The 25,595-nt window shown below is 45.2% G+C and overlaps 1 protein-coding gene across 1 annotated transcript in view; it reads right to left on the minus strand.

The window, feature by feature from the left end:
• The window catches only part of LOC126188828 (odorant receptor Or2-like), a 109,049-nt gene that overhangs the window by 16,699 nt on the left and 66,755 nt on the right, over positions 1 to 25,595 (minus strand). The window contains exon 6 of the mRNA XM_049930441.1: positions 24,444 to 24,599. Within this exon, the coding sequence (XP_049786398.1) occupies positions 24,444 to 24,599 (156 nt within the window). The remainder of the gene's footprint in view (positions 1 to 24,443; positions 24,600 to 25,595) is intronic.

The following is a 25,595-nucleotide window of genomic DNA, read 5'->3' on the forward strand; positions in this document are numbered from 1 at the left end:
CATCGCTGGGCCGAATATTTCTGGGTGACTACGACTGCAGTCGAAGCACTGTGCCCTCTCACGGCTGATGCAGAATAAATGCTCTCATTACACAGCTTCTCTGCAGATGAATCACTGGAGAATCACACTGAATCGTTAAAACTATTTTCCATCACTAATTCATCTTGCTTGTAGTTTTTTTACGCGATTTTTGTAGCTTACGCCGAAAGCGATGCGATTTACCTCAATAGTTTACTGTTCTTTCTTGCATACCCGTTTATTACATCTGCGTTTCTCTATGGGTTCCTCACAGTACTAACTAAAGAACGAATAAAATAAGCCATAGATTACAGATTACTGTAGGTTGTTTTTGTTGTTCAAAACGTCTTTTATAGGAGAAAACGACATAAAGATCATTTTTCATATCGCACTACAACATTGGAATTTACTGTGAGTAATGGTAAGAACAATTTTACTTCACTTCGTTAAATTTGTTTTGTGACGTGCCTGATAATTTGACATGGCCTATTACGTGTTTCTCAGAATACAAAAACTGAGTGCTTACCTGCAGCAGGTACACTGTGTAACGCGTTACATCCAGGTACATATGCAGCCATCCTTTGTAGATGGTAATTAGTCCTGTTATATGTAGAATCGCCGGAAATGATTGATTGTCCGCCAAAGATCTTTTTTCTTGTGCTATACTTTTAATTCTTACACATAAATACCCAACAGCTTTTCCATCATTTGAAAGCTGTGAAATCTCTGCCTTTTTGTTATCGCAGTAAATTCACTTATAGAGAAGATGCAAACTCATGAACTGTAAACCTAGAAGTTCCTTTTACACTTTACGAATATATTTTCCATCTTTCTTTTTGATACAGGCTTTGGACCGCCATAAGTTAAAAAAATATATATTTTTTTACATTTTTATATTTTTTTCGGTTTCGAAGTTTCTTCTGATAGCATTGTTGTATTTGTTCGTACTGCGATTAGTAATTCGTTTTTGTGTTGTAATTTTCAAAACCAGGTGCGACACACAATGGTGTCCTGCAAGTTTTACATTCGCACCACCTTTCCCGACACACTATCTGTTCCCAGCAAACAATGCGTCTACGCATTAGCGTACTTTTCTTATAATGCTCACTTGTTATAATGTTTGGAGAATGCCTTTACAAAAACCTTTGAGGATTATCATCAGAACACCTTCTGCTACCAGCTTGTCTGCGCTCCGGTGCATATGTTTCCGTAAGTTCCCTTACCAGCGACAGATGAAACTCTGATATCGACATTTTACGACGTGTTATTGACCTGTGTATGGCATGAGCATTTAAAACACACAGATCGAGACAGTCAAAAAAGAACTTCTTACACCACTTCATTGTTTCCCGTATCCGTCGACAGAGCTAAGGGGCATATCAGAACCGTCAACTGCTCCCATATTCAAGCAATAATCTACAATTCTTTGTGGTTTCTTGATTTTCTCTAAAGTATTCCTATCAGTTTTTCCCGCGTCAACCATTTGTGTTGTGTCACATGTGCTCAACATCCACATTTCCCTTTTGTCACACCACTTTATAACAAGCATTGTATTAGTACACATAAATCGAATATCACCTCGTTTCAGTTTCTTCTGAAGTTTCAGCATGTTGCGTCTGTCCTTACGGAAAGTATCACATGCTCTCACCCCATGACTGTGGAATCGGGAAAATAAGTCTGGGCTTGGGCACCAATTATCGAGGTAGAGGGTACGTCCTCGTTCTAAACAGGGCTTTATAAATGTAGCCACTATGTCACTGCTTTTCCCCAAATTGTGGAACCCAGTTTCTGCTGATATCCCTGTATAAACAATGAAATATAAGACACAGCCAGTCTTACAATCACATAACATAAATGTTTTTATTTCCAATCTACTCCGTTTCGATTAAATGAATTGTCTGAAAGATAAGCGTCGTTTGAATATTAACAAACTTTCATCAATCATGAGTTTCTGATCTGTTCATAATTGCGAATAAACTGTCTCCTCCAGTGTTGGCACAGTTGTCACTGAATTGTAACATTCTCATAAGTAACCAACAGTGGTCTCTTGACATAAGTTCACTAAAAATTGGTATATTTAGAAGAACATCTCTGGTCCAGTAATCGCAAATTTTCAGGTTTATCACGCGACCCATCAGAGGACAAATAGCTATGAAAAATTACATTTCTCCATTCCCAGTATCTTTCCACTTTGTTATTCGAGAATGTACTGGAGTATTCTCCTTGGTGAATAAGTGAAACCGATTCGTTTCGTCAGCTATACATTTCATGTGTTCTTCTGTAAAGCCGGCCGCTGTGACCGTGCGGTTCTAGGTGCATCAGTCTGGATCCGCGCTGCTGTACGGTCGCAGGTTCGAATCCTGCTTCGGGCCGGACGCGTGTGATGTCATTACGTTAGTTAGGTTTAAGTAGTTCTAAGTCTAGGGGACTGATGACCTCAGATGTTAAGTCCCATAGTGCTTAGAGCCAGTTGAACCATATTCTGTAAAGAATAACACGGAAACTAACAATACCTGGCTCTTGAATTATTTGAAACACAAGTCCCGATAACGTATCATCAAATGCGTGATTAAGTGGCCGAAAATCATTTTGTTTGCAGTCAAATTTATCGTTTCGTAGGCGTTTCACTATCACTTTGTGTTTCTTCGGATTCAGAACAACTTACATCTCTTGTTGAAACACGAGACTGCATCGACACCCCTGCTGACCTGGACGGTTTATGACTACAGCTTTCTGATTTTGTGGAAGAGCTGTCACTTTCGTCAAAATCAAGTAGTTCATCATCACTGTGGTTCCTCGTAAGAATCTCCACGATTCCTTCCCCAGTGAACCGACGACGTCTTGTCATTTTCTTTGTAAAATACAGCACGCGAAGAGCACTGATGTAAATTCCGGTGGAGAGTGAACTGTAGTGCGAAGCCTAGGTTCACAGCAGACAACGATTCGGACGACAAGCTAGCGGCCAGGACTGCGAAAGGTTACCGAGGCATGGGGCGGGAAGTCCACTGTGCGACCCATCCCGTCACCAGGACTCGGGCAGCGGCGCGCCTCCACCCGTCATGGGCCGGCAGACGGGTGCGACTGAGCTCGACAACAGAGCTCAGAGCAAAACCGGCGGCCGCGACTAAACTCGTCATTAGCTCCCAGTGAGCATGACGAGTAAACCCGTCAACAGCAAAGGCATAAATCCTGTTGTAAAGGAGCCTTACATGTTAATTAAATTTCATCACTTCAAATAAAATACGAAAATGTGAAGAAAATAATTTATTTACGCCGAAAATAAACCGATGAAAATAGCACTTTTAGACTGTACTTCATCATTTAGATTCTAACTATATATACGGGAGTGGGCTGGCCACACAAGCAATGGGGACCATCGATCATCAAGTCGCTGCTGTTCGAGCTCTGACCCCTCAATTAAAGACAACGGGACCCGATGCAAAGATGGACAGCTACCTCGGTTTCGAGACGGACTTCGAAACAACCCGAAGGGTGGAATGTAATAAAAGAGTAAAGGTCAAGAAAAAAAAGTCCATCGGATTCCCTTCATGTGGCACCGAAGGTTTTTGGACTTTGAGGATGAAGTTTTTATTTAAATTAAATCCAACTGCCCAGTTAAATAATAACTAAAGAGCAAGTAAAATTTTAATATGAATTATTCTTTATGAAAATGAATTAAATATTTTTTCTTACATATACCTTTTATAAAAAAAAGTATTAAACTTATTTTCTTACGTCACATTTTGTACGAAATAAATAATTATTTTATGATAGGTGAATGTGATAAGAAAAAATACATGCCCTCTGTAGTAGGACGTCTACACATGATCTGAAATTGTTTGAAATATACGAAATAAGGCATTTTCAGTGGGGGTTATTAGTAAAAATATGGCCATTGTCTGGAACTGACAGACCGTACGAAACAACGTTTGTGAGATGGACAGTGAATCTGATCGAAAAAAGTCTGCCGTGAAGCAAGTTGTGAGGACGGGTTTGGTACCGCCAGGATATTTCCCAGTGAGCTGGAATAATGTAGAAATCATATGAGACGCGATGCTGGGTGAAGTCTGTATGACGGACGGGCAGAAGCTGCGGCGTGACACGCACCGGAAACATCTGGCAGCGATCGCTGGAGACTGAGCTGCACACACATCGAGGGCGTAAAAGAGAGTTAGGCGCTGCATTCCACTGATTCTGAACATGAGTGGCTTGTGTGCAACACATTTGTATCGTCGTCTTTTTCGTCTCTGCGGTAAATATGTGTGAAATCTACGTTTATCGTTACTACGTCTCCCTCTAGTTAACTGTAATGCTTCTAGAAAGAGCACTGTGAAAAGTAACTGTGAGTAAGTGGATACAGGAAGTCAACTGGTTAGAAAGATCAACATCCTGACCTATGCGGATAATGTAACTGTAACATTGGGTGGTTGTAATCAAACTGCAGCCCCTGACGGAAGTCCAGTATCGGCTGTAATTATTATATGGCAGTGAAATTTGATATATATGCTAAAGTGTTAATGTAGAACTGATTTACATTGGACAAAATATTAGTTCCCTTTGTGACAAATATGTGTGCTGTACACTGTTTGTATGACGGCATGACATCCACGCTGTCATTTGACAAGCCACAGCGTGAGTGAACAGAGAAAAGAGACCGTGCCCTGTTAGTGAAGTTAGTGAAAGTGTTTTATATGAGCGGCAGCAAGTTCAGTGCTCCTATGAGAGAGTACCGCCGACTGGACGGTCTGAGGAGAAGCCCAATGTCATTAAACGATTCAAAGAGGATGGCAATGGAATTCGAAAACACGGGTGAGCTTCGAGAAGCACTTAGAAGAAACAGCTCGTTCTCGTGCCTGAGTCACGAGAATTTTCCCTCCCATGATCACCAACACAGAATTATTTTGTGGTTTATTTTACACTTATACCCGTGCAAGATTCAGATGCTGCAGCAGCTGAAACCTCATGGTCCGCAGCAACGTTCTGAACTTGCTCTTGGGTTTCTGTCACGGATCGAAGTTGGTGACATGTGGCCAGGCAATATTCTACGGAGTCACGAGGTACACTTTACACTACTTGGTGCTGTGAATACACAGAACTGCCGCATTTGGGACACTGTTAAACCGCGTGTGTGCACGAAGGGCCACTGCACTCGCCGTGTGTCACTGTGTCGTGTGGATCCAGACGTACCATTATTCTCGGTCCATTCGTCTTTTAAGAGAATATACTGAGATCGCCTTTCAGGTGTGCCGTGACTTCTCCTTGTAGCGCATGTGATTGCCACTTTGGAAGAGCGCCACTGTGTGGAAACCACTGTTTTCATGCATGTCGCTTGCCCTGTGAAATATCTGTTTAGTGCAACCTTCCACGAATTTGTTTTCTCCAGACGTTTCTCAGATACACGATCTGGAAGACCACCTGATCTGAATCGATGTGTCTTTTGGCTCTGGGGATACGTAAGAGAACTCGTTCACCAGAGGCACGTTCGGTCTCAGGGCATTACACAGGAACACGTTGCTTGGATTCCACCAGAACGGCTGTGACCAACTGGTTACCGCGACATTTCACGGATGCAGCATTTCGTGGACGTCTCCAGTGCTCACATAAGAAATTGTGTAAACGGAACTTAATAATAACATAATGTCTTTCTCACTTGTTTGATATTTTCTGCCTACACCCCGTTTCTAATACATGTTGTTGTTGTTGTTGTGGTCTTCAGTCCAGAGACTGGTTTGGTGCAGCTCTCCATGCTACTCTATCCTGTGCAAGCTCCTTCATCTCCCAGTGCCTAATGCAGCCTACATCCTTCTGAATCTGCTTAGTGTATTCATCTCTTGGTCTCCCTCGACGATTTTTACTCTCCATGCTGCACTCCAATACTAAATTGGTGATCCCTTGATGCCTCAGAATATGCCCTACCAACCGATATGCCCTACCAACCGATCCCTTCTTCTAGTCAAATTGTGCCACAAATTCCTCTACTCTCCAATTCTATTCAATAACTCATTAGTTATGTGATCTACCCCATCTAATGCACATGGAAACATTTCTATATGTATTTCCTTCATTCCCGGAGCAAGAATTGCACCTGGTGGCCAAAACTGGAACTATGTTTTCTCCTGGTGTAAATCTGTTTCGCATTAACGCATTAGAATATATACCAAGTTTCGCTGCCATCCAATAATTATATCCCACACTTGACTTCTGCGAGTAGCTGTATTTTAATTATAACCACCAAGTAGCACATAATGAGCAAGATCTGGTCCAGACGGCAAGAGTGTCAATGAAATAGGCAATTAGAGCTGGCTTGAAAACGAATGTGGATAAGACCATATACCTCGTAGCTGGCAGGTAACGATGACAAACCCTTAGATGTAGATTGTAAAATTTTTGAGAGGATAAAAGAGTTCAAATACGAGAGGGTAGTATGCAGTGAAAGCAGTGTGATGGCCTAGGAAATAACGACAAGAATTCAAGTAGGAAAGAGGTCAAGGTTTTCACTGAGGAAGCTGCGAAAGTGCTCAAATCGCAGCTTCTATCGAGATCTGCAAGGTCTGATGGCTACAGCACTGGAATACATTTCGTATACGGAGGAGAGACCCGTACTCTGGCCAAAAACATAAAAGGAAATCTCCGAACATTTGAAAATGCTGTTCTGCGACAGGTTTCTGGACCAATGAAGGACTGAGACGACTGGAGAAAAGGAAAAATCGCGAACTGGAGGACTTGTACAAACCGCTGCACATTCTGGTAGCGGTCAAAGAGAGGAGACATGGCGCGCAAGGCGTCGAGCAGGCCAGATCACCTGGCAGGCGGTGCAAGAAGACATCCGAGATAAGCGACCAACGAGAGGGCCATGGCTGAGACGGATTTATGGGGCCAGAGAGGATATGAGTAGCATAGGACCAGCTGGGGAAGAGTACATGGACCGAATAAGATGGGAGAGGGTGACAGGCGGGATCAGAGATCTACTGCGATTTGCGTGGCCCAACTAATAAGTAAGTAAATAAGTAATGCTGCCTATATTTCTGTGGTGTGTAATGTTCCCGTCGACACAGCTTCATTATTTGACAGAATATCTGACTCAGTAATACCAGTTATGGCTTGATGACATACTGTTTGTCCTATTGTGGGAAAGTAGCTTGGGCAAGTTAAGGAAATAACAAATATTGATGTGATTATGATAACTGTGTTAACAGCCTCTGCACTATGAGGATGCTTGTGTGTACGAATATGCAGATATGCAGGAGAGAAACTGAATGTATAATTCTAATTGATTTTCAGCATGTGATTAATTGGATTAGTTGTGTTGCTAGTTTGATGGTGATGGTTTATTATCTATCGTAAGTCTATGAGGTCCATTGGTTTTTGGCCCTGGGATTTTCAAAATCTATTAGGAAAGTCACGTAGTTCATTTCTGTTTGTTCATTTTACGGCATCACACTTTTCGCGAATGCAGCGTCACTGTGGTAGTCTAATTAGCGTATGGTAAAGTCAGAATATCCGGTATAGGACGGGAATTATCTAAATGTGTCTCTCTAAAACTTCACTCACACAAAAAATTGCACTGTATAACATGAACAGCGGAGGGGGACTGCTGATATTGCGACTCCAGTAAGTTTTTGTTAGCGCGCTGTGGCATTTATAATCTGACTAACAGCAAAGAGCCAATTATCGTTATTCCAGTACCCGCTCGTCCTAGCGTACCACCCTCTACTACCCACTAGTCCTACAAATGACACAACAGCACGGAAATTTTATTCTCCAGAGCCCAGTAATTCTACCCTGCTAGCTGTTGCTACATCTTGCAGCGGTATTAGCACATTAGTCGTCAAACGAATGTGGCTAAACTTTGCACTCTAGGCGGTGCACAGATTGGTATATGAGTTCCGCATGTCGCTGCAATCCCAGTCACCTGTTGCTGGTACGCTGACGTGTACTGCCTCTGATAATGGATCCATCAGTACCGTACCTGTGGGAGTGGGAATTTTTCCAAGTGTTTGTATGTATTGCGGAGGACCTTTACAGAGCGGTCCTCAGCTGATTTCACTTACGTGTGCCTGTGAGATGGCGCTCGTCTCTGAATTACGATGTTGGAGCAAATATTCGCTATGAGTATTTGACACTAAATGAAACAACAAGTTTACTGTTACCAGTCACCGTTTTATTTTAATTTTTCCACGACGCGTTTCGAAGGTTTAAACCTCCATCATCGGGTGGATTTACATTAGTTAGTATTACATATGTGTGTATGTTGTGTTACGATTTTGGAGGAACTTGTGGCACTGCCTAGTGGGGAAACAAGACGCTATTTCAGAATATGGTTTTGGACAGCTTTTGACAAAAAATAAACTGATATCTAATGGTAAACTTTAATAAGTAAACTAGAGTACCTCCAGTGGTCACAGGTTCGTTTTTCTGTCGTAACACTTCACATGTATACTGCCACATTTGTAAACAAATATGGCGTCTGGAATCAGCTGGGTGCAAGGTTCGTACAGCAGAAGAGAAGACATAATCGCACCCAGCTGATTCCAGACGCCATATTTGTTTACAAATGTGGCAGTATACATGTGAAGTGTTACGACAGAAAAACGAACCTGTGACCACTGGAGGTACTCTAGTTTACTTATTAAAGTTTACCATTAGATATCAGTTTATTTTTTGTCAAATGCTATCCAAAACCATATTCTGAAATAGCGTCTTGTTTCCCCACTAGGCAGTGCCACAAGTTCCTCCAAAATCGTAACACAACATACACACATATGTAATACTAATTAACGTAAATCCACCCGATGATGGAGGTTTAAACCTTCGAAACGCGTCGTGGAAAAATTAAAATAAAACGGTGACTGGTAACAGTAAACTTGTTGTTTCATTTAATGTCAGTAACAGTCACGGTAAAGCCTAACATAAAAATGTTCGTATTTGATACTAAATGGGGACAGAGGTGCTGATGTAGAGTTCCCGATCACCAGTCTTCACGCCAGTATCCAGGATTAAATTCCACACCTCTCTGCAATGTGTCATGAAGCAAGGGCATGCTGATGGCGATCCATCCTTTATACGGGTTGTTAAGCCGCCAGCCCCGTTGGTGCTAACCGAGCAGGCCATGCGCCGGGACCAGGAAAAACGCCATCCTTTCTGTCCGGTCCATATAACAAACATGACACCATACAATACAAGGACCCATCACAGTCTTTTGCACTTAGTAGATACACTTAAGATACGGCACCCAGCAATACGACCACTGTGCACGGATGCCGAAGAATCTGTCCGATTATGTAGACGAACCTACCCCTCGATGAACCCACCCATCGTTGTCTCCCCACCAACAATGCCACGCAACTCCTTCTTTCTTACTCTCTGTGCGGCAGTACTATTCATACACAGTGATTGGTAGGCAGCGGAGGAGAATTTCTTCGGGGACGGAGGGTGGGGGGAAAGAGGGGAGGTGGTGTGGAAACGAGGAAGGAGGAAACAGTCCTTCCCATCACTCGCTTCTGCCGTGCTGCTGCCTATGGTCTACAACTCGGCGCGACTTGTTTGGCGTAGAGGTAAGTTTATTTATGTGCCACTGGAAAGAGTTATGATTAAAATTCAGGACGCAGCCTTACTTATATGATTTAGTGAATGCATGCCAGGAAAGATCTCACGAGTCACAGATGTTACCTGTTCCATATTTAATCGGCGTTCGGAACGGACATCTCGCGTCGCTGATGGTAGCTGTGTCCCATCGCACTCTCCCGTCTGCGCGACTACAGTGTCAGTCCAGCACGAGCTGCGTTTCCCGTGTGGCCTTTCTCCCATTTGCCGTGACACCCCTCGGACATTAACTCCGTACCACAAGACGCGCTCCTATCAGCTGAGTGCCCGCGTCACATGTCCAGAGCCGGCAGCAATTCGCGACGGCTCGCGCCAGCCTGTTGGTGCAGTCAGCCAGCCGCCTCTCCATGTGTACAGTCGGCCGGCAGACTCGTGCGCCATGGCAACGGTGACAGTGCCGCTACGGCAGAGTTACGAAACACATTTTTCCGAAATTCCCACACCAAAGCAGAAGAGGTAAATATTGCTGAATTCGAATGAACAACAACTGCCGAAAGTTAGAAGTAGCTGCCTCGTTGTAGCGAAGCAGCTTAAGTCACTCAATAAAAGTAAGTCTTCCGGTCCAGATTATGTATCAGTTATGTTCTGCGATGTGAAAATTACCGAACAATCAGTTTAATAAGCCACAGCTGCAAAATACTAACACGAATTCTTTACAGACGAATGGAAAAACTAGTAGAAGCCGACCTCGGCGAAGACCAGTTTGGATTCCGTAGAAATACTGGAACACGTGAGGCAATACTGACCTTACGACTTATCGTAGAAGAAAGATTAAGGAAAGGCAAACCTACGTTTCTACCATTTGTAGACTTAGAGAAAGCTTTTGACAATGTTCACTGGAATACTCGCTTTCAAATTCTCAAGGTGGCAGGGGTAAAATACAGGGAGCGAAAGGCTATTTACAATTTGTACAGAAACCAGATGGCAGTTATAAGAGTCGAGGGACATGAAAGGGAAGCAGTGGTTGGGAAGGGAGTAAGACAGGGTTGTAGCCTCTCCCCGATGTTATTCAATCTGTATATTGAGCAAGCAGTAAAGGAAACAAAAGAAAAATTCAGAGTAGTTCTTAAAATCCATGGAGAAGAAATAAAAACTTTGAGGTTCGCCGATGACATTGTAATTCTCTCAGAGACAGCAAAGGACTTGGAAGAGCAGTTGAACGGAATGGATGGTGTCTTGAAGGGACGATATAAGATGAATATCAACAAAAGCAAAACGAGGATAATGGAATGTAGTCGAATTAAGTCGGGTGATGTTGAGGGTATTAGATTAAGAAATGAGACACTTAAAGTAGTAAAGGAGTTTTGCTATTTGGCGAGCAAAATAACTGATGATAGTCGAAGTAGAGAGTAGATAAAATGTAGACTGGCAATGGCAAGGAAAGCGTTTCTGAAGAAGAGAAATCTGTTAACATCGAGTATAGATTTAAGTGTCAGGAAGTCATTTCTGAAAGTATTTGTATGGAGTGTAGCCATGTATGGAAGTGAAACATGGACTGTAAATAGTTTGGACAAGAAGAGAATAGAAGCTTTCGAAATGTGGTGCTACAGAAGAATGCTGAAGATTAGATGGGTAGATCACATAACTAATGAGGAAGTATTGAATAGGATTGGGGAGAAGAGAAGTTTGTGGCACAATTTGACCAGAAGAAGGGATCGGTTGGTAGGACATGTTCTGAGGCATCAAGGGATCACCAATTTAGTATTGGAGGGCAGCATGGAGGGTAAAAATCGTAGGGGGAGACCAAGAGATGAATACACTAAACAGATTCAGAAGGATGTAGGTTGCAGTAGGTACTGGGAGATGAAGAAGCTTGCACAGGATAGAGTAGCATGGAGAGCTGCATCAAACCAGTCTCAGGACTGAAGACCACAACAACAACATGTTCTTTTCAGAGTTTTCTGATACTGTCTCCATACTTAACTAACTCAATTACTCCAATAAAACAAAAACAAAACAAAAAAACAATTTTCTTTTGCAGACAGTTGCTTTGTACGAGAAATGGGACTTCTCTGGAAGAGATCTCAAGGAAAAGAAAGATTCTCGTAAAGACACTGATGTAATTGACTGGCTGTCTAAATACATGACACAAGTACGGAAACTGGAAAGTTCTTTTACACTGAAGAGCCAAAGAAGAGTACGAAGTACGACAGGGTGGAGATCTCTTCTGAATAGCACGTTGCAAGACATCGCAGATATGCTCAATAACGTTCATGTCTAGGGACTTTGGCGGCGAGCAGAAGTTTTTATACTCACAAGAGAACCTCCCCATCGCACCCCCCCCCCCCCCCCCCCCAGATTTAGTTATAAGTTGGCCCAGTGGATAGGCCTTGAAAAACTCAACACAGATCGATCGAGTAAACAGGAAGAAGTTATGTGGAACTATGAAAAAATAAGCAAAATATACAAACTGAGTAGTCCATGCGCAAGATAGGCAACATCAAGGATAATGTAAGCATAGGTGCGCCGTGGTCTCGTGCTTAGCGTGAGCAGCTGCGAAACGAGAGGTCCGTGGTTCAAGTCTTACCTCGAGTGATAAGTTTACTTTCTTTATTTTAGCAAAGTTATGATCTGTCCGTTCGTTCATTGACGTCTCTGTTCACTGTAATAAGTTTGGTGTCTGTGTTTTGCGACCGCACCGCAAAACCGTGCGATTAGTCGACGAAAGGACGTGCCTCTTCAATGGGGACCGAAAACATTTGATCGCAAGGTCATAGGTCAACCGATTCCTCCACAGGAAAACACGTCTGATATATTTTATACGACACTGGTCACGGCATGTGCGTCACATGACAGGAATATGTTGTGGACCCACCGAACTTGTACACTCGGCGAATGGGTAAAAAGATTCTTCTACCTTTCCCGATTTAGGTTTTCTTGTGGATGTGATAATCACTCCCAAAAAGTGATGAAAACATAAGAGTTTGTGACATAAACTGAAAACAAAAAATTAAAATTTCCACTCGAGGGAAAACTTGAACCAAGGACCTCTCGTACCGCATCTGCTCACGCTAACCACAGGACGACGGCGCTCCACAGCTCACCCTGTCCTTGATTTTGCTTATGTTGCGCATGGACTACTAAGTTTGTATATTTTGCTTATTTTTTCATAGTTCCACACAACTTCTTCCTGTTTTCTCGATTGATCTGTGTTCAGTTTTTCAAGGTCTATCCACTGTGCCAACTTAGAATTAAATCTGATGGGGGTGTGATGGGGAGGTTCCCTTGTCAGGAGAGTGTTTCTGGACCCACTCTGTGTGTGGGATATCGCATTGTAATGCTGGAATTGCCCAAGTCCGTCGGAATGCACAGTGGACATGAGTGGATGCAGGTGATCAGAGAGGATGCTTATGTAGGTGCCACCTGTTAGAGGCATATCTAGACGTATCAGGGTCCCACATCACGCACACACCCTACACCATTACAGAGCCTCCACCAGCTTGAACAGTCCCCTGCTGACGTGCAGGGTTCATGGATTCATGAGGCTTCTCCATACCCGTACACGTCCATCCGCTCGATACAATTTGAAATCCATCCGCTCGATACTGTTAGAAATGAGACTCGTCCGACCAGGCAACATGTTTTCATGTATCAAGAGTCCAGTGTCGGTGTTGACGGGCCCCGGCGAGGCGTAAAGCTTTGTATCGTGCAGTCATCAAGGGTACACCAGTGGCCTTCGGCTCCGAAAGCCCATATCGATGATGTTTCGTTGAGTAGTTCGCACGCTGACACTTGTTGATGGCACAGCGTTGAAATCTGTAGCAATCTGCGGAATGGTTGCACTTCTGTCACGTTGAACGATTCTGTTCAGTCGTCGTTGGTCCCGTCCTTGCAGGATCTTTTTCCGGCCACAGCGATGTTGGAGATTTGATGTTTTATCGGATTCCTGATATTCACGGTACACTCGTGAAATGGACGTACGGGAAAACCCCCACTTCATCGCTACCTTGGAGATGCAGTGTCCCATCGCTCGTGCGCCAACTATAACACCAAGTTCAAACTCACTTAAATCTTGATAACCTTCCCTTGTAGCAGCAGTAACCGATCTAACAACTGCGCCACACACTTGTTGCCTTATATAGACGTTGCCGATCACAGCGCCGTATTCTGCCTGTTTACATATCTATGTATTTGATTACGCATGCCTATACCAGTTTCTTTGGCGCTTTAGTGTATTTCGTCGAAACTGGGGTGGACAACAACATTACTTTTATTTGAGGGGTTCATGTACAATGTTAGTAGAAACAACAGCATTATTGTAGTGAATATTGAGTCTAATTCTGGCTTTATTCATTAGTCTACATCGATGTTATTCTCTTCAAAATATTCCACCTTACATATTATACACTTACGCCAGCGCTTTTTCGAAAACTCGAAACATTTCTGGAACTCTAACTTTGGGATAGCTTGTAGCCCAATCAGCGACTAGTTTTTAATCTCATCTATGCTTGTAAAATACTTCCCTTTATTTTTTTTGGGAACAGGGAAAATCACATGGAGCTAATATTGGGGCTAGGGAATTAATACAGTATTGTTCTCGGGCAAAAATTCGCGAAAACGCAACGAAATGTGAGGAGGTGAATCGCCGTGATGCAAACGCCACGAACTCCTTCGCCACAAATCCAGACTTTTTTGTGGATTGCTACACGCAAATGACGCTGTACTTGTAAGCAGTGCTCCTTATTGTTCGTTTCAGCTTCTGGCAAGATCGTACGGTACACTGCAATGCTAAACTCGAAGAAGGCTGTGAGCATTAGCTTCACGTTTGAACGTACTTGTCGAGCGATTTTCGGTTTTGGCGATCCAGATTGCCTCTTCCACTGGGGAAATTCGACCTTAGTTTCAACGTCAAATCCGTCAAATCGTATTTCACCATCTGCTATGACTCATTTTAATAGTTCTACATCTGTGTTAACTTCATGTAGTGACTTCTGAGTAGCCTGCATTCGTCGCTCTTTTTTTTTTTTTTTTTTGTGGGACCAAACTACTTAGGTCGTCGGTCCCTAAGCCTACACAGTACTTAATCTAACTTAAACAAACTTAAGCTATAGACAAGACACACACCCGTGCCCGAGGGAGACTCGAATGACCCACGGGGGGAGCCGCAAGGACCGTGACAAGGCGCCCCTGACCGCGCGGCTACTAAGTGCGGCTCTTTTCGTTAAAAACTGAACAATTTCGAAACATATTTACCCGAAACATTTGAAACAATTTCATGGCCCGACCAGGTGACATCGCAACGCCATCACCGACTTCTCTGATTACGATACGGCGATCACTTGTGCTCATTTCTTTCACTTTTTGCAACGTTTCATCGGTTGCAACAAAATTTAATACGAATTCTCTAAAACCGTTTATATGCAAAATAAACAACCTGTGATATTACCAAAATAAGCACATAACTGAGGACGTAGGTTGCAATTGCCGTCAACAAACCAGTCAGGAGACCGATGACTGAAAAAAGACCTTCCAAAACACCGGCAGCGTTCTTTCTCACAGCTGGCAACAGACTAAATACGCAATACGCGAAACTGCTCAACATTGTGCACATACTTTTCAGTCATGTTTACCAACACAATGACAGAAAATTTGTGCGAAGTGAACTAATACAACACGTGCAATTACATATTCCTTGTTACTTTTTGAACACCCCTCTTATAGCAAGTATTGTCACGTCTCAACACAGCTCTTCAATGGAAACTTCTACCACTTAGTAGCAACACGAAACAAAAAAAAATCGTTAAATTCTGCACAATAATTGCGCTATTTAATGTTGTACAGAGAGAGAGGAGGCAGACAAAGATTAACGGTAGAGGGGTAGGAGGAGTGGAAAGAGAGAGGTGGGAGGAGAATATCCAGTAATAGAAGGCTGCGATAAACAAATACCTCAGCAACACCGGGTTTCTCACTTAGTGTACAATAACATGTATGATTCCAAGAAGTTCTCTCATTCTCCAGTAGATGGCAGTGGCATTATTTTCACAGTGGTGTGGAATTTAATTCATCGCAATTCAGCCATTAAACATAAAATACACTCCTGGAAATTGAAATAAGAACACCGTGAATTCATTGTCCCAGGAAGGGGAAACTTTATTGACACATTCCTGGGGTCAGATACATCACATGATCACACTGACAGAACCACAGGCACATAGACACAGGCAACAGAGCATGCACAATGTCGGCACTAGTACAGTGTATATCCACCTTTCGCAGCAATGCAGGTTGCTATTCTCCCATGGAGACGATCGTAGAGATGCTGGATGTAGTCCTGTGGAACGGCTTGCCATGCCATTTCCACCTGGCGCCTCAGTTGGACCAGCGTTCGTGCTGGACGTGCAGACCGCGTGAGACGACGCTTCATCCAGTCCCAAACATGCTCAATGGGGGACAGATCCGGAGATCTTGCTGGCCAGGGTAGTTGACTTACACCTTCTAGAGCACGTTGGGTGGCACGGGATACATGCGGACGTGCATTGTCCTGTTGGAACAGCAAGTTCCCTTGCCGGTCTAGGAATGGTAGAACGATGGGTTCGATGACGGTTTGGATGTACCGTGCACTATTCAGTGTCCCCTCGACGATCACCAGTGGTGTACGGCCAGTGTAGGAGATCGCTCCCCACACCATGATGCCGGGTGTTGGCCCTGTGTGCCTCGGTCGTATGCAGTCCTGATTGTGGCGCTCACCTGCACGGCGCCAAACACGCATACGACCATCATTGGCACCAAGGCAGAAGCGACTCTCATCGCTGAAGACGACACGTCTCCATTCGTCCCTCCATTCACGCCTGTCGCGACACCACTGGAGGCGGGCTGCACGATGTTGGGGCGTGAGCGGAAGACGGCCTAACGGTGTGCGGGACCGTAGCTCAGCTTCATGGAGACGGTTGCGAATGGTCCTCGCCGATACCCCAGGAGCAACAGTGTCCCTAATTTGCTGGGAAGTGGCGGTGCGGTCCCCTACGGCACTGCGTAGGATCCTACGGTCTTGGCGTGCATCCGTGCGTCGCTGCGGTCCGGTCCCAGGTCGACGGGCACGTGCACCTTCCGCCGACCACTGGCGACAACATCGATGTACTGTGGAGACCTCACGCCCCACGTGTTGAGCAATTCGGCGGTACGTCCACCCGGCCTCCCGCATGCGCACTATACGCCCTCGCTCAAAGTCCGTCAACTGCACATACGGTTCACGTCCACGCTGTCGCGGCATGCTACCAGTGTTAAAGACTGCGATGGAGCTCCGTATGCCACGGCAAACTGGCTGACACTGACGGCGGCGGTGCACAAATGCTGCGCAGCTAGCGCCATTCGACGGCCAACACCGCGGTTCCTGGTGTGTCCGCTGTGCCGTGCGTGTGATCATTGCTTGTACAGCCCTCTCGCAGTGTCCGGAGCAAGTATGGTGGGTCTGACACACCGGTGTCAATGTGTTCTTTTTTCCATTTCCAGGAGTGTATATATAAACTACATCTATAAATCTTTCTTCTTGTTAAGTCGACCTCAGAGTCAAAACAGTACCAAAATTCCTGCAGTAGTTCCTGACACCATCTTGAACCTACAGACAGAAACTGTGGCAGGGGACTATGTATGTAGTAGCGACTCCTAGGCCTTCGTTCGCTCCACTTACTCCTAGTCTACAGTACTTGGGGCAATTGACCCCCTCCGACATCAACACCACAATCACAGCACAACACATTAAACTCCGTTCCAACCGCAACACGGCCCCTGGTCACGACTGTGTCACCTACCGCCACCTTAGAGAAAGCCCCTTCTCCTTCGTGACTGTCCTTGCCCATTTCTATAATGTCATCCTCTCTACCGGCTTCTACCCCGCCCTGTGGAGGACTTCCCCCGTCCTCTTATTACTCAAACACAACCAACCCCCTTTCGTCGCCTCTTTATATCACCCCATCTGCCTCACCTCCGTCTTCAGTAAGGTCTTAGAATCGATCCTCTCCCGTCATATCCATCAGCACCTTAATCAACACCACCTCGTCCCCCTTACCCAGTGTGGCTTCTTACCCTCCTTCTCCTTAATGTCGTCCACCTTCTCTCCCACCAGCTTAACTCCTGTCTCCGCCATTTTTGTTTTCCTCGACCTCCAAATCACCTGTGAGCGTTTATGGCATCCCGGTCTCCTCTGTATACTACAAACCTACGCCCTGCCTAACAATTTTGTCCATCTGGTCGCTTCCTTCCTCTCAATCTGCCCTTCCTACGTCACCCTCCACAACACCAACTCCCGTATCTTTAATCCCACTGCTGGCGTCCCCCAGGGCTCTGTCCTCTCCCCTCCGCTCTATCTCCTGTACACCGCCAATATGCCCAAGCTGCACCCACCTGTCCACCTTCTCCAATATGCTGATGACACCGCCTTCCTGGCTCTCTATCCTACCCTTCAATGGTCCCAATGCACCCTCTAAACCCACCTTGACCAGTTCACCACTTAGTGTAACCAGTGGTTCCTTCGTCTCAACCCCTCCAAAACCTAGGCATTAATCATTGACCACACCACCCGCTCCTTCCGTCTCCATGATTGCTACCTCACCATTTATGGCCGTCCCATCCAGCCCACCCCCACCCTGAGATACCTTGGCCTCACCCTTTTCGTCACCTCACCTTGACCCCGCACCTCCTGACCGTACTTCAGAAAGCCCATTCCCATTTTCGCCTCCTGAAACTCCTGTCTGTCAGGCTATGGAGATTGCATCTTTCCACCATCCTCCACACGTACAAATCCCTCATCTGTTCTATCCTCTCCCTCCAAATCCTCGAACACCAAGCACTCCGCCTTGCCTTCCGTGTCCGCCTTCCGTCCCCCATACAGCTCATGTATGACCTCATCCCCTCCACCGCTCCTCCTTTTCCTCTAACTTCTCTGCATCATTTACACTGTCTGTAAGCTTGATTCCCCCCTCCCCCCAACTCTCCACCTCCCACCCGGTGCCACGCCTCTATCGCTACATCCCTCGACCATCCACCTTCCCACCTTCCCTGCTACAGCCCTCAGATGGTCGTTCTTTTTCGTATCGCTTTGCAACTTTATGCCCAGATATTTAAACGACTTGACTGTGTCAAGCAGTACACTACTAATGCACTATCTGAACGTTATGGGTTTGTTTTTCCTACTCATCCGCATTAACTTACATTTTCCACATTTAGAGCTAACTGCCATTCATCAGGGCAACTAGAAATTTTATCTATGTCATCTTGTATCTTCCTACAGTCACTCACTTTCGACAGATTACCGTACACCACTGCATCAGCAGGAAACAACCTCAAACTGTTGCCCACTTCGTTCGCCAAATCTTTTATGTATACAGAGAACAACAGCGGTCCCATCACACTTCCCTGGGCCGCTCCTGACGGTACCTTGTGTCTAATGAACACTCGCCGTCGAGGACAACATACTGAGTTCTATTATTTAAGAAGTCTTCGATCTGCTCATATACCTGTGAACTTATTCTATATGCTCGTGTTTTCGTTAACAGCTTGCAATGGGACACCGTGTCAAACGCTTTCCGGAAATCTAAAAATATTGACTCTACCTGTTGCCCTCCATCGTAGTTCGCACTATATCATGTGAGAAAAGGGCAAGCTGAATTTCGCATAAGCGATACTTTGTAGAACCATGCTGGTTCTTTAACATAAGCTCCTCATTCTCAAGAACATTTATTGTATTCGAACTGAAATGGTTCAAATGGCCTTGAGCACTATGGGACAACTTCCAAGGTCATCAGTCCCCTAGAACTTAGAACTACTTAAACCTAACTAACCTAAGGAGATCACACACATCCATGCCCAAGCAGGATTCGAGCCTGTGACCGTAGCGGTCGCGCGGTTCCAGACTATAGCGCCTAGAACCGCTCTGCCACCCAGGCCAGCATTCGAACTGAGAATATATTCAAGGACTCTGCAGCAAATCGAAGCTAGGGATATTGGTCTGTAATTCTGCGGTTCCGTTCTTTAACTCTTCTTATATACAGAAATCACCTGTGCTTTTCTCCAGTTGCTGGGCGAGATACTCGCAATAAATGCAAGCTAAGTAAGGGGTCAATGCCGTACAGTACTCTTTGTAAAACCGAATTAGGATGCCATCCGGAGCTGGTGCCAGATCTTTTGCTAAGATAGGACGGTGGTAGTTGTAAGCTTCGCGCATCTTTTCACAGATGCACAAATCTCTGCTAATCCTTGCTTGGCGTCATTTGTGCGTACTCTTTTGAACTGAGAGTGCAACAGCGTCTGCTTCATCAGCATCTTCCGAATTTCGTTATTAAACCATAGTGGATCTTTTCCATCGTTCATCCACCTACTAGGCACGTAACTCTCCAGACTACGATTTACAATCTCCTTAAACTTTGCCCATAATTCCTATACGTCTATCATACTGGAACTAAGTGATGTCAATTCACTGTCTGAGAGAGATGCTAACAACTGCTTATTTGTTCTGTCTTCTTGACTGATTTATTAACTTTCGTAATCATAATTGCTAGCCGGCCGGGGTGGCCGAGCGGTTCTAGGCGCTACAGTCTCGAACCGCGCGACCGCTACGGTCGCAGGTTCGAATCCTGCCTCGGGCATGGATGGTAGCTCTACGGGACTGATGACCTCAGAAGTTAAGTCTCATAGTGCTCAGAGCCATTTGAACCATTTTGAACCATAATTGCTGTAAAGACATAAAACTAGAAAACGAAACTCCTCCCGAACAGGCCATGAAGGCCCAACTGTACCGAGCATCCGCCGTCTCATCCTCAGCCCATAGGCGTCACTGGATGCGGATACGGAGGGCCACGTGGTCAGCACGCCGCACTCCCGGCCGAATGTCAGTTTCCCAGATCGGCGCCGCTGCTTCTCAGTCAAGCAGCTCCTCAGTTTGCCTCACAAGGGCTGAGAGCAGCCCGCTTGGCAACAGCGCTCGGCAGACAGGATGGTCACACATCGAAATGCTAGCCCAGCCCGACGGTGCTTAACTTCGGTGATGTGACGGGAACTGGTGTTAGCACTGTGGCAAGGTCGTTGGCGCTATAATGACATCATGATCGCTAATCACCGTTTCTATACTGACATTGTCGATAAGGTCCGGCCTATTTGTAGCTACAAGGTCTAAAATATTTCCGTTGCGTATGGGCTACCGAACTAGCTGTTCAAGTCAGTTTTCAGAAAACGTGCTCGAAAGTACTTTGCATGACTGGCAGTACCCCCCCCCCCCCCCCCGCCACCTAATGAATCCATAGACATCCCAGTCTATACCCGATAGGTTATAGTCGCCTCCAATAGTATTGCATGATACTGTTATTTACGCGCTATTGATCGAATACTTTCTTTGATTGACTCTAGAACTGTCACAACGAAATCGGTTGGCCGATAAAAACATCCAACAATTAACTTGGTTTCACCTACACCTAACATCTATTATAAGCGACCAGATGACTTCATTGTCACACTCAACTTCGACCTCAACAGAGACAAAATTTTTGTCTACTGCAGTAAACACTCCCCTTCCTATTACCTGTCCTTGCCATATTCGTTCCACGACTCGCTAAACACGTCAGAGCTTTCCACTTCGGGTTTCAGTCACCTCTCGGTCCCAAGAATAACTTCACCGAGAGAATTTTCCAGGAAGGCAGCAAATTCTCGAACTTTTTTGCGAATACTTCAACAGTTACTGATAAAATTTCGACACTCGAAGTTACTTACTCTGAACGTGGACTGACTTCCCTTGCTGCGTATCGACTGGTGAGTATTCATCAGAATACCTCAAACTACTGCCTAGCCTGAAAAAACCTCATGTGCACTCCACAAGTACTCTGCTACCGCAGTAGCCGCTTCCTGCAGGCTCGATGGCCATCGGCAAGGCCGCCAAGCGGCCAGTCCCCACTGCGACGCCTTAGCACCCGCCTGCGATGAGGGCGGATCCACCGTGTCAGGTACACCACGAGGTGCCTCGACGTCAGAGCCCGTGGGCAAAACACCTGAGGTGTCCCACGTGATGTACAACATTCTCTGCCACCACTATTCCCCGAGGCAGCTTCCTGAAGACGATAACCAAATGCAATCAGCTCTTCGCGAACTGCGGCCAGCTGCTCGAGCATCAACACACAGCAAAAAAAAAGAAGGTTCAAATGGCTCTGAGCGCTATGGGACTCAACTTCTGAGGTCATAAGTCCCCTAGAAGTTAGAACTAGTTAAACCTAACTAACCTAAGGACATCACACACATCCATGCCCGAGGCAGGATTCGAACCTGCGACCGTAGCGGTCGCGCGGTTTCAGACTGCAGCGCCTAGAACCGCACGGCCAATTCGGCCGGCCACACACAGCATGCACACATTCTAACCATTCCAGCAAGACCAGCTGAGGAATCAAGCGATAAAGGCAGACAGAATCTCATATACGCAACATTCTACCCTCCTGATGCGTCACCAATGGATGCCGATGCGTTAGTGAGCTATGTAGCTGTCTGTTCAGTGAGCAACTACTGCGCTACAGCCTGAATGAATTTACCATTACAAAAAGGTGAGATTAAGTCTCTTAAACAGAACAAATCACACGAAATTTAATGAATATACTACGAGGAAAAAACAGTAAAAGGTAAACACTTAATTTGCCGTTCTGCCGATCAGCCGAGAGCTGCAACCTGACTGACTGGCTTAGTAAACTAACGGTCGCTTTGATTAATATGTTCACAACCAACGAAAATATTTCATGAGAGTCATGCATGTGTGGGTATCAAGACCACAAATTAAAAAAAGAAGAAAGAAAAGAAAACACACGTGATCTGCTCGTAGGCATGAGCCCATGAGAGCGCTCCTTTTGTAAAACTTAGTGTACGCTGACTCATTCTTCAGACTGACTCCTAGAATTACTTCACACGGAAATTTGAGGTGTACTTTCCGGACGTGACATGCAAAGAACAGTGTCCGCATTTAAGTTCGATTCACAGGAAAAGACAGCTGAAAACTGTGGCACCTGTTGTAATGCTGAAAAAAGTACTCTATCTAAATGAAGCAAATTCGCATTCCTTGCTGAAATAGTTTTTCAGAAACATTATATTCTTTGCATACAAAACTTAAATCAACAAATTTTGTATTTGGGTGTCTTTTCCGCTGTTAAGTTGTTATCAAACGATTGCAGGGAAACTGCTTGTTAAAAATATATCATTCTTTCACATCTTATAGTCTCACATCGCTACTTCATGACGAAGTGTCTGCTTTGAAGTTAAATAACTCACTTCTCAGTCTTCGAAGAATTTACACTGTGAGTGTGTACTGCGATCGCTAATCTGTGGAAAACAGAAACTGGCAGTCTCAAATTGTATTTTGTCGAAATGCGTGACCCAGCCATCTCTAGAAGCCTTTCGAAACCTTCTGCAGTCATCTACAAACAATTTCTGAATCGCACTCCATCTTCTCTTTATGAAGTTCATGAAACCGTCAACTTTTGTGAGCAAAGATACTACTTCAGGCTGTATATCACGCTGCACACGAAATGTAGTTAACATTTCGAAATATTTAATGTATAAAGTAACATATGCGAAACCCTTCGATCTGTCCATCTATTCCTGATTCCTTTGTCCATCCACATCCACCCCCACCCCTCTCTCTCCCTACACATCCCCTCCTGCCCCCTCTCTCTTTCCATCCATTCTTCTATCCATTTCGACCGTTTCCCCATCCATGGGCATCCACATGTGCAGCACCTACACAACAGCTCGATAATGCAGGCCAGTATTAGTCTAACACAACATGCCTGTCATTCAGGGTAGCCTAGTCACATGGGACTGGGAAACCCGCCTCTTGCCCGTAATGTGTAGGCTGCCCTTCATAGCAGGTTGATAAGGTAAGCTGATACAATTCCCACGCAACACACCAGTCATGCAGGGCTATCCACTACAGCAGGGGCTGATGAAACACTTTTTTGCCCTTTCTCCAGTCCTTCGGAGCTACGGGTTTATAATCCCCGCAATGCTGATACCTTTCAAGGTTTCAGTTTCTGTGCCAACTTTGGTTGAGATCGATCAGAGGATTGGGAGGAGATCCCAGACATACACTCATACATAAATACGTAATCTGCCTTTCCCACACGGATTCACCTGCATATGCATTCGACAGATATATTGAAAACACTCCCTCTCCCCTCTGCATGTCCAACTGTCTATATCCCCCTCCCCTCTCTCTCTCTTCATCTCCTCTTCGTCTATTTCCTCCAGCTGCTCTCTCTGATCATATCTTCCTCCCTCCTTACTCTGAATATATATCGTCCTCCTCCTTCTCTCTCTATCCATCTCTGCCTCCCCCTCTTCCTTTTTCACCAACCCATTACTCCTCTACACCTTCCACCTGCCTCACGCATCTCCCTCTCCTGCCCTATCTCCAGCCATTTCCTCCTCCCTCTTTCTCTGTCCGCCCCATTCACAAAACACCAGTCACGCAGGGCAGGCTATGTGTCGGGGCCCGGAAAAACTATTATGTGCCCCTGACATGTAGGCTGCCCTGCAAAGCAGGAAATCTGTCGGATGCCAGAAGCACGTACGATTTTTATATCCTTCCACCGGCCACATTAGATTCACTTGAGACCACTGCATTGCACGTGCAACACCTGTCAATAGTAACAAAGGCAGAGAAGATAGCAGACGAAAGTTTTCTGTAAAGGTAGCGCCGAAGGGGAGAGGACGGTAACTTTCTTTGATCGTCAACTAAAAGACGGACAGCCACTAGAACACGAGTGAGCACAACCGAATGTGAACCGGACAAGAGCGAATGTCATTTTCTCACACGTGCTAGCATTTACGACAGAGAGAGTTCTCGTGCGGAGGTGACTCACGTGCAGGAAGGTCTGCCTGGAGAGCGTGTAGAGGCCGCCCACGGTGACGCGCAGCGGCCGGGCGGCGCGCACGGCCAGGATGCGCAGCGCCTGCCGGAAGCGGCGCCCCCCGTCCGGCCAGCGGCTGCTGTACGCCGAGAAGGGCAGCCGCTCGCTCTGCAACACGCCGGACACCCCCGCGTCACGGGCACTGTGCGGCACGCGCCCTGCGTGTCTGCACTGCAAGCCAGAGCGCCAGCAGTTGTCCGTTACTTTGTCCTGATTCAGTCAGTGCTGGCTCGTGGTTTCCATACCGGGGGCGGCCTACCAGCGTGGCCAAATTCTAGAGTGGCAGAGACTCTTGAGGGGGGTAGTAGGACGTCAAACTGGCCGACTTAGGGCAGGAGAGGCACGACAGGACATTTTAATTTCCACTGTCTATACTTTTACAAATAAATTCATAAAAGTTTGTCAGCATGACCATGAAGGGTTCAGGATTCACGCTCCTAGCAGTTGAAGTTCAAAAATATAACAAAATATATTTTTTTACTTGTGAAATGTCATCATTTTTTCACTTACTATTGGCTGCATTCGTTGCTATAGGTACACTTTTCTTCATAAGTAATGGAGATTCTTCGATGCATTTTGCACAGCATACAAACCATACTTACAGGTGTATGAAACTCTAGAATTCTCCAAATCTATTAAAAACTGTGCTAAAAATTGAGATAATTAACCATAAAATTTGAGTTTTTCCTAAACATGAAGTTTAAAATGTAACAGCTCATTCATTTTTTCATTAATTACATAAATTCTAGAGTTTCATACACCTGTAAGTATGGTTTGTACGCTGTGCAAAATTCATCGAAGAATCTCTCTTACTTGTGAAGAAAAGTGTACCTATAGCAACAAATGTAGCCAATAGTAAGTGAAAAAATGATGAAATATCACACGCAAAAAAAATTTTTTTGTTATACTTTTGAACTTACATTGCTATGAGTTTGAATCCTGAATCCTTCCTGGTCGTGTTGAGAAAGTTTTATGAATTTATTTGTAAAAGTAGAGACAGTGGAAATTAAAATGTCCTGTGGTGCCTCTCCTGCTCCCAGACGGCCCGTTTGACGTCATACCCCCCCTAAACGGTTTTCCTTTCCTTTTTTTTCTCTTCAAATA

The sequence above is a fragment of the Schistocerca cancellata genome, chromosome 5 (genome assembly GCF_023864275.1).
Source record: "Schistocerca cancellata isolate TAMUIC-IGC-003103 chromosome 5, iqSchCanc2.1, whole genome shotgun sequence".
Classification (NCBI taxonomy): domain Eukaryota; kingdom Metazoa; phylum Arthropoda; class Insecta; order Orthoptera; family Acrididae; genus Schistocerca; species Schistocerca cancellata.